The sequence below is a fragment of the Lactuca serriola genome, chromosome 2 (genome assembly GCF_051521515.1).
Source record: "Lactuca serriola cultivar US96UC23 chromosome 2, Lser_US96UC23_V15, whole genome shotgun sequence".
NCBI classification, from domain to species: Eukaryota; Viridiplantae; Streptophyta; class Magnoliopsida; order Asterales; family Asteraceae; genus Lactuca; species Lactuca serriola.
In genome coordinates this window covers 182,238,721-182,248,419 of record NC_136409.1, presented here as the reverse complement: position 1 = coordinate 182,248,419, position 9,699 = coordinate 182,238,721, and the positions used below count along the sequence as shown (strand labels likewise).

At 36.4% G+C, this 9,699-nt stretch overlaps 2 protein-coding genes and 1 non-coding gene across 3 annotated transcripts; 1 reads left to right on the top strand and 2 right to left on the bottom strand.

Moving 5' to 3' along the window:
• Positions 1 to 542: 542 nt before the first annotated feature.
• TRNAT-CGU (transfer RNA threonine (anticodon CGU)) lies at positions 543 to 614 on the bottom strand. The gene has a single exon. It is a non-coding gene; the product is annotated as a tRNA-Thr (tRNA).
• Positions 615 to 703: 89 nt separating this feature from the next.
• Positions 704 to 3,526, top strand: LOC145087628 (transcription initiation factor TFIID subunit 8-like). Its single transcript, XM_079025629.1, has 2 exons — positions 704 to 2,236; positions 2,487 to 3,526. Exon 1 carries the CDS (start codon positions 1,182 to 1,184, stop codon positions 2,184 to 2,186), a length of 1,005 nt encoding a protein of 334 aa, XP_078881755.1. The 5' UTR covers positions 704 to 1,181; the 3' UTR covers positions 2,187 to 2,236; positions 2,487 to 3,526.
• A 457-nt stretch (positions 3,527 to 3,983) lies between these two features.
• On the bottom strand, positions 3,984 to 7,480 carry LOC145087627 (AUGMIN subunit 5-like). Its single transcript, XM_079025628.1, has 7 exons — positions 6,535 to 7,480; positions 5,868 to 6,465; positions 5,633 to 5,785; positions 5,016 to 5,571; positions 4,689 to 4,884; positions 4,431 to 4,563; positions 3,984 to 4,348 (listed from the first exon to the last, which is right to left on the bottom strand). Exons 1-7 carry the CDS (start codon positions 7,074 to 7,076, stop codon positions 4,220 to 4,222), a joined length of 2,307 nt encoding a protein of 768 aa, XP_078881754.1. The 5' UTR covers positions 7,077 to 7,480; the 3' UTR covers positions 3,984 to 4,219.
• Between the last annotated feature and the right edge of the window lie 2,219 nt (positions 7,481 to 9,699).

The following is a 9,699-nucleotide window of genomic DNA, read 5'->3' as shown; positions in this document are numbered from 1 at the left end:
AGGTTGAGAAATCACGTAAAGTTTCCAACTTTACGTCCATGCATGCTAAAGGAACCCTAAGACTCGAAATGGGTTTAATAAAGGACTTAATGCATAAATGGGACATAAAACCTAGTAAAGTTTGCAATTTTCATGGATGTTAGACCGTTTTTTTTTTCTTTTTTTTTGTTCCGGACCATATATGTTTAAACCAACTACATCCATATATTAAAAAAGTATTTTGCTTTTTACAAAAGAAACTATTCACTTAATACTATTTAAGTAAATTTGCACTTTAATAAGGTATAATTTTACATAAGTTTCTCTATGTAATAATGATACTAAAAAGAACACATGAAGCTTTAATCTGGCTTTATGCAAAAGACGTGATCATGTGACAAAAGAAACTATTCACTTAATACTATTTAAGTAAATTTGCACTTTAATAAGGTAAAATTTCTAGTATTTGGTACACAAGTTTCTATAGATAATAATGATACTAAAAAGAACACATGAAGCTTTAATTTGGCTTATGCAAAAGACGTGTTCATGTGATAAAAAAAAGCTCCCGGCGAGGATCGAACTCGCGACCTTTCGCTTACGAAGCGAACGCACTACCACTATGCTACGGAAGCAGTTGATTGAAAATTATATTTTTAAATATATATTGTGGTTGTTAAATGATGGCTTAAACAACCACTCACTTCAGTCTCCCAAATCCCAATGTTCTTACGATAAAATCCAGAGACCAGTAGTCCACTGTCTTCCAGTGTAAAACTCGGATCGTCATTTTCCCGATCCGGTGTTTTACTCGAGTGTTTATTCGACTCATATGATCCGATTTCGTTTTATTCAATTGCCTCTCTTATTCATTTCAATTGTCATGTGATTGGAATCTCATTTTGCTGCTTATTACTCACTGAATCGCGGAAACCCTAACGTACACGTGCAACTAGTAAGTTCAAAAATTGGTTAAATCGCATGCTCGTTAATTGTTATGTTCATGTGTACCTGATAATGTTCGGTGTACCGGATTTGTCATGACAATAAGTTCAAGGTTTTTGTGTGGAATGGATGTATTGATTATATGAGCGATTTAGGGATTAGGATTTGTCATTTTTGTTAGTTGGTTCAAGCAATTGGGTTTCATTTTTCTTTTCTTCTTGAATTGGTTGGAAACGAAGTGATATGAAGTTGATAACATGAGCGATGGAGGAGGTGGAGAGAGTTCAAGAATTAATAATTCTACATTGAAGAAGAGGACGAAGAAAGACGAATTTACAGAGTCACTCGCACGAATTGCAGTGGCCCAAATATGTGAGAGTGTAGGGTTTCGCGGGTTTCAACAGTCCGCACTTGATACATTATCTGATATAACCTGCAAATATATTCAGGACATTGGCAAAACGTCCAATTTCTATGCCAATTTGGCAGGTAGAACGGAAAGTAACATGTTTGATATAGTTCATGGGCTAGAAGATTTGGGGCTTTCACAGGGATTTACAGGTGCTTCCGACATTGATCATTGTTTTTCAGAATCCGGGATTATAAAAGAGATTTCTCAGTATATTGGTGTCTCTGAAGAAGTAGGATTCGCGTATTCTATTCCCCCTTTTCCTGTAATTAAAGAACGGCTTCCAATACCAAGTTTCTTTCATGCTGGAAAGACACCCCCAGTGGATCATATCCCCCCTTGGTTACCCTGTTTCCCTGATCCCAATACGTATACTACCTTGGCTTCAGATAGTACTGAACAAACTGAAACAAGACGTGATAGAGTTGACCAAGATCAGAAGGTCATGGGGCTGCCATTGCTGAATAATCCTTTTCTTGCATTTCCACTAGAATGTGGAGAGAAGGAGGTTTCTTTGGTTTCTCTTCCTGCTAGACTTGTGGAAGAAGAAGTGGCCAGAAATCATAGTTTATGGGCAAAACATTTGTCTGAATTGGGGTCATTTGCTCCTGTGATTCATGGGTTTAACAGCAGAGATGCTGATAATGAGGAAAGTAGGAAAGATATTGTTGTAGAAAGAAGTCGTTCAGTGCAATTAAAGTTTCAAATCAGCAAGACATGCTCAGGAAATTTGGAAGCCATGTCTTGGTTTACTACAGATGATGAGTTGAGGGATGACAAGAAAAGAAGAAAAGAGAAAATTCTGATGGAGTTGTTAGAAAATGGAAAGCATACTGAAATGATGCAGATGTAAATTAGGAAGATTAACATAGCAGGATCGTTCCCACTAACGTGATTTTGGAGGTATGTTTGCTGTTTCAGTAACGACGATTCTTTTAAATTTAGATTCTTTACTTTTTGTGTATTGTTTTATTTCCTTACCCATGTTGTCTATACATTTGGGCTCTTGCCAAGTGTTAAGTTTTATGCTTCTCTTTGTTATAAACAGAACATGTTACTTCATTCAGTTTCACCATACATTAGTATCACATTGTCTTAAATTGTACAATGATACTCATAAATATCTCACTCAAGGAGATGATGTTTTCTCTAGATGAACAGAAGACATTCCTGGTGGCGTTCCAGGCAACCCTTGACTTGGCTGAAATGGGAATGGAGGGAATGGTGGAAGCAATGCTGGTGGCGGCAATGATGGTGGGGGCGGAGATTGAATGAGATTTGGTTGCTGTTGGATTGGTGGAAACGGCAGTGAAGGGAAGAATGATGGTGGTGGAGGTGGTGGCGGTGTGAAGAACTGAGTGAATGTAGATGGTGACGGCTGGAATTGGTCATACATGGAATCCGGTGGTGGCTGTAATGGCACTGGATCGAACATGGAATCAGGCGATGGCTGAAAATCCGGTGTGAACATTGTATCTGGTGGTGGTTGGGGATCAGGAACGAACATGGAATCCGGTGGTGGCTGGAATGGGAACATTGGAATCGCTGAAGGTGGCTGGAATGGAAACACTGGAACCGGTGAAGGTTGTTGAAACTGGTAAGGCAATGGTAGCCCGAAAGCATTTGTGTCTGCTAAATCATTATAGTCCATTGTTGTTTCCGCTCCAATAGGCGATGGGAATGGGGTTCCAGTTCTAATTCCATCGTCGGAATTCTTGTTTCTTGTTTCCGTTTGACATTCCCTCGGTTGTTTCCTTGGCCGGAATGTAAAAATCCCAGCTGAAAAAATACGATTTCCCGGGGTTTTTGCCTTGAGTGTAATTGACGATTCAGTTGATGTGGCAACCACCGGACAATCCGGTTGATTACTTCTAATCAACTTAACTGAACACTCCCTGATTTTATCCGTAACCGCATAAGGCAGTTTAACTGTAAACTCGCCTTTCCAATTCGTTTTCACTTCCTCTCGGAATTGCGATTCCATTCCGCTTGCCCCAACCCCGTTCCCACCACATTCCACCACCACCGATGCACCTAAACACAGAATCCAAATCACCATTAACCTTTAGTAATGGGCTGTTTTTTTTTTCCTCATCAAGTTACGAGTCTTGTGTGTATAAAGTGGCTAAACAAGTAATAATGTCTGTATGTATGGATAAAATGATTTATAAATAGTTCTGTTTCTTTTCTAAACTAATCTATCTATTAGGCCGATTTACCAATTTACCTTTACATTACAAAAAAACAAATTTCTCAATCTTCTGTCAATTTTAATGTGAAAAGTTAAGAAGGAAAAATATGAGAAATAGGTAAAGAGTTAGTCTTGATGTATTAAGCATTTTTTTAGCTCAACTCGGTAAGTTCATTAAGTAAGAAAAAAAAATCGTAAAACAATTACACAAAACTTACCCGAAATGAAGTGACTCGAATGGGAAAAATCTCGATTGAAGCAAGTGTCGCAATAAACAATACCAACAAGTGTAGTGGGGTTAGCCTCGGATACAACTTTCAAAGTCAAACATAGGGTCAACACTATGTTCAAACAAACCCAAGACAACATTCTCGAAACAATCATTACTCTTTGCATAGAATAGAATTACCACAAATTTTTTATAGAGGAAACTCTTAACATTTTGTCGATCGAATATGGTTTGGTCAAAATATAGTTCTTACTGATTTAACTCTCTTAGATAATAATACAAATGTTTGAGTTTGTATGCATGTATATTTCTTGGTTGTCTATTGGTTGCCAACGTGTATTGAGCCATGAGGCCAGTTGTTGGTTCACATGAATGTTATGGTACATTTCAAAACCCAAAACTTACAAATATAATTTTATTATTATATATTAAAAAAAGAAAGAAAAAAAAAGATGAAGCAAAAAGGCTACAGAAGTTCGCTGTCATAAAATGTAAGAAGTTGCTTCACGTGATTATGCCAAGCTGCAACGTTTTGTCCATCTACAGTTACCCAATCAACAACTGTTGATGCTGGTTGTTCCCACCATTCATCAAGCTGCATCAAAATTACATCTCATTCAGCTTTATAAAAAAAAATTAAAGATTTTATTAAAAAGAATGGAAAAATCGATGCTTACCAAACCGCTAACATATTTGCAATCCTCCAGTGATTTCTGAGCATTTGAAACTCCATTTTTTAACTCAGGCATCCACTTTTCTGAAACTATCTCCATTTGTTCAGAAGCCAAATCTAAACAGTAATTCGTTGTCCTGAAAGATATAAATAATGTAAAGGGTGTAGAAAAAAGAAATATATATATATATATATATATATATATATATATATATATATATATATATATATATATATAGACACAAAATAATTAATATATTACCCTTTATATTCTTTTTGAGTATGATAAGCATGATTTAATAATGTGTGACCACTTTCAACAAGTTCCTTTTTTGTATGGACCATATTTATAGCATTTGATAAGTCCTCCAATAAACAAGCCTCGGACCCACGCAACTTTAAACAAAATTCCATTGATTCCAACACGGATGCTAGGCTAGCTTCTGAATCTTCCACACCTAAATTACAGGAAATAGCAACGTACTTATTATTATTATTATTATTATTATTATTATTATTATTTTACAAAATCTAAAAAAAAAAACTAAGGTACATTTGCCTATATAGGCAAAAAGAGTATTGAACATACCTGCAGGATACTGAAAGGCTGCAGTAACACGGGAAATGGAAGGAATTGCAGAAGGATCTCCTGCACCAGCTCTTGCTGTAAGTAGAGTGGCATTCTTTTCTGCAATAGCAACTGCTTCGGGTCCAGTGGGCCCGTTTGGAATCATGGATTCCAACAGTGCTTGTGGAGTTGATGGAAGCATGTAAAGAGTATTATCAGGTATGTGAAAAAAGGCTGAAGCTTCTTTATCAATAAGATCTTTTGTGTTGTTTGTTATGTTGATGACAACCCCACATTCTGGAATGATGGTATTTGATGCATGCTCTCTTGCAATCAAAGGTTGTTGACTCCAAAATGCAGCAGCATCCATGTTTGCTTTCATAAGAGTGTTACAGATGAACTTAAGCTCTGATCTTCTACTATCAAATTCTTCAATTTTCTTCCACTTTTTCTTTAAAGAATCTTCAGCTTCCTTTCTATCTTCACACAACATGTTCAAACGCTGAACTTCAGACATCAAAGTGGCCAAGCTCGCCTTTAATCCAGCAGCTTCTCTTTCCATGGCCCACACCTCCAACTGTACAAACAGAAAACAGTTAATTAAGAGGCATTTGAAAGGTTTGTTTAACTTGTATTACCTCCAACTGTCTGAGACTACTCATATTCTGTGAAAAAGAGTCTTCATCATCACTTCCATACAGACGCTTTTGAAGTTTCTGGAATGCACTTTTAGCCTCTGCAGCTTTATTGAGTTGATCTTCAGTAGCCACAAATTGTTGAACATGTGCTTTCTGTAAACATGAAGATGCATTCACTTCTATATAAAGCAAAATGGCATATGTTGTTAAGGGTATAAAGTAGAGAGAAAGATACCTGTCTTTCAAGAAGTTGATTTTGAGTTCCCTTTGAAGCAATATTACCATTACCATAAAGTTGCAACTGTAATGGTGAGCTGGCATCAGGGGAAGCATCCATTACCCTGTTGTTCTCGTACTTGTACCTTAATGTTTCTGCATCGGCTTTAATGTCAATCTTCTCTGTTTCTTTAGCAATTAAAGATTTCAACTTTTGAGTGTAAGTGATTAAAGATAGAAGCAACTGAGGAGGACTTTTGAGACAGTTATGAATCACATCTTGGATTTCATCAGGTATGTCTCCATCAACATCAATCCCTAACTTGGCAGCTTCTTGTTGTGGGTTTGAATGAATACCAATTCCTTCGAATGCAGGAAAGGAATTATGGATTTTTTCTGTCATATGTACTGCAAGCCATTCACATGCCTTGCGTATATTCCTTTCCTTGTTCGTTTCATTTAGAAATGTGTCTTCTTGTTTGGAAGAATCAGCCTCCAGTCTCTGAGAATTCTTTGCTTGATTAACATAGGAAGAAAGACGCTTATGATACTGGGAGAATATTCTAATTGCTTCATCACACTGTTGATTATAAGCTTCCAATGTCACCTGTTTATGCCTACACTATGAACGAGAACATGTATTATACTCCACATTAAGAATGGGATTAGTTTTCAGTACAACAAACCTGTAATTTGATCGTTCATCAAGCATTCTTTTGCGGTCTGCTTCTTCACGTGAAACCTCTAACATTCGTGCCTTTAACTCCTTCCTTTGGCGTCTCACAATACGCCTCAACCTCTCCACTTCCTTTTCAGCTGAATCTCTTTCCTGTAGAGCTGTCTCTCTGTTATTGATGTCCCCTGCATTCGTGCTTTCAATCCTTCCCTTTGGTTTCTCTTTCCTCCTAGCTCCTCTAGTCCCTTTCCCAACCTCGCCATTTTTGCTAGATTCTGTACTGTCATGGCCACTAGCGTTGTCTTCTCTACCATGGACGAGGATGTTACGCCGGATATCATTAACCGTCTTCACCGATTTAACCCTCTTTAATAGAAAATTAAAAACAGGGATCATATTCCCACGACAAACCCTACGAATTGCGTCAGATGATGGCATTGATGCCTTACTCGAAGCCATGTAAGGGCCTAGAGGTCTATATCCCATTTCCTTCTGAAGCCAATCTAATATGGCTTCTGGCTGGGCGACAGAGCTCGTCGACGAGCTCTGCATTTTTGCGAGAAACCCAAAAAACTAGGGTTTTAAAATACCAATTTGACTAATTTGACACTGAATTGGACACCTCAACATATAGAATTTCAATGATCAAGTCGGGTAGCGGAACAAAAACGCTATGATCGGTTGAGAAATTAAGAAAGTTATGGAAAGCAAGTAGATCTGAAGATGTTGGTGGGTTTCGCCGGCAATTCACAAGGTTTTAGATCGAATGGAAAAAGTTATTAAAAGATATTACAGCGTGTAGTTGCTCCACTGGTCGGGAAATTGATCGGAGTTGTTGACAATGAGCGATCTGAGTATGACTCTGAATGTTCAAATGGAATGTCCCGCCCGTAATCGTGAAATGGTTTTGGATTCCACCACATTCTTCCTATTGTTACCGGACATCGCCATCGCATGCATTTTAGATTTTAGATTTTAGCTATAGATAATTAGATATTTACTTTTTAGTAAATTGCAAAAATGGTATGGTGTTTTGTACTTTTTTTCCTAGTTAAAAGCCTAAAAGAGAATCTTACGAGTTATCCATTACAAAAACATTAGGTAAAAATTTATAATATAAACAAAAAATTATGTTTCGGAAGTATATTACTATAGGAGGATATAATAAGGCTTTATAAAAGTTACATGAAATAAGAAGTGGCCCTTAAAGTTCCATGATGTGTTGAGATAGTATTATACTTAAATATTATATATTACGATTACGATTACGATATCAAGGTGGTCTATTGATGATCATTTGAAATTTAAACATTCCACAATGAAATGGATGTGAAGTTTGAATCTCACTAGCTTCAACTTTATGGTGGTCTATTGTTAAAAAAAATTGTTTTATATTGAAATAATTTTATTGTTATAAAATGATATATAGAGATCAAGTAATTTGCTTTACCTTATAGAATGAAATGTGTGCAATTAAAATAAGGGTATAAAACTGTATATTATGACTATGAGAAAATCATAATGATTATTTTTCACATTCAAAATAACATCGTAAGCATGAATCCTCTATTATTTTCGAAATACCAAATATAAGGACATATTATATTATATAAGGTTTTTATGTCTTTCCCTTCCTCATGTCCCTACATCTGACACCCTAAATTCATGCATGAATGTTTAATGTAAATGCTCGACTTAACATTCTAATGTAACTCTTATGAGACTCCTCTTAACTATGAATGGCCCTACTCAAACATCAATATGATATTGTCACTACTCATGTGACCAAGCGTATAAGTCCATACTTTAAAAAAAAAAAACTATGAACATTGGCCCCTACTTAAGAAACCAAACATAAATGACTACTTAATCAACCACGTGTCGTTGTCCCTACTTAAGAGACCAAGTGAACTCCACTCTCTTCATGTGCATTGAATGACTATGACAAACTCTAAATATTACTTTAGAAAGAGGCTTGAAATTCCAAGGTCTTCTTCTTGATATACTCAATTCTTTAAATCACTATCAGTAAGTTATTTAACTCCATTCTAATAGTACATTAGAATCTGAATCATGTGTAGAAAACTCATATCTAATGAGTAAAACACATAACCAAAATCATTGTTTGGAGTTCAACCTATGTAAGACTAAACTTTAATTTCTTAATGTATGTGTTCGGACTAGCTTAGAGCTACAATAAAGAAGGCTGACCATTACGGTTGTCTAAAAAGATGCGTTATTTTGGAATTTGTTTTTAGACATGTGTTTTTTGTTAGCGGGTTATTATTATTATTATTATTATTGTTGTTGTTGTGTTTTGTATAATAGCTTTTCATTGATATATTTGTTCGGCCCATTGGCTTCCTCTGATGTATTCATATATATACTGTGAATTAATAATAGATGAGTTTTTTATGGGAAAATACAAACAATCTCATGGTATCAGAGCGATAACAATTTCCCTGTAAACCCTACTCGACGGCCGTTCTTCTGTCGTTCGACCTCTTCTCATTTTCTCATCTTCTCAATTCTATCTTCTATTCTAATATTCTCATTCTAGTCTGTCTCTGCTATACGTGTTCTCAAGATGTCAGGAAACAACTCGTCTGATAAACCTACATCTACCATTAACATTAAACATGTTGTACCCCTTGTTCTTGACCTGGAGCAGATGAACTATGACATATGGAGAGAGCTTTTTGAGATTCATTGCATAGGATATGGGGTAGACGATCATCTCCGCCCTGTTGAACCAGTCAAAGCATCATCAGAAAAGGAAACACTAGAGTCAACATCGGCTAAGGATGCATGGCTTCATATGGATTCAATCATCAAATCTTGGCTCTATGGTACTCTCTCCATCTCTCTGTTGAACATGATTTTTAAGAAACAAGCAACAACCCTTGAGATCTGGGAAAGCCTTGAGAAAGTTTTTCATGACAACAAGGCTTCAAAGATCATCCAAATTGACAGGGAGCTTCGTAACGTCTCAATCGGAAACTCGACAATCACTGAATATTGTAACAAGATCAAGTCACTTGTTGATCGTCTTGAACACATGGGTTCCAAAGTTCCAGAAATTAATCTAGTTGCCTATATGTTGAACGGGCTCACTTCAAAGTATCGACATGTGGTAATAAACATAAGACATCGTGATCCATTGTTGTCTTTTTGG

What these genes read in the sequence shown, in the direction of transcription:
- LOC145087627 (XM_079025628.1), bottom strand. Translation starts at nt 7,076, where the DNA reads ATGCAGAGCTCGTCGACGAGCTCTGTCGCCCAGCCAGAAGCCATATTA. An exon ending in GATGAACGATCAAATTACAG is followed by an intron (nt 6,466 to 6,534) that starts GTTTGTTGTACT and finishes TTCATAGTGTAG; the next exon opens with GCATAAACAGGTGACATTGG. An exon ending in GTAGTCTCAGACAGTTGGAG is followed by an intron (nt 5,572 to 5,632) that starts GTAATACAAGTT and finishes CTGTTTGTACAG; the next exon opens with TTGGAGGTGTGGGCCATGGA.
- LOC145087628 (XM_079025629.1), top strand. Translation starts at nt 1,182, where the DNA reads ATGAGCGATGGAGGAGGTGGAGAGAGTTCAAGAATTAATAATTCTACA.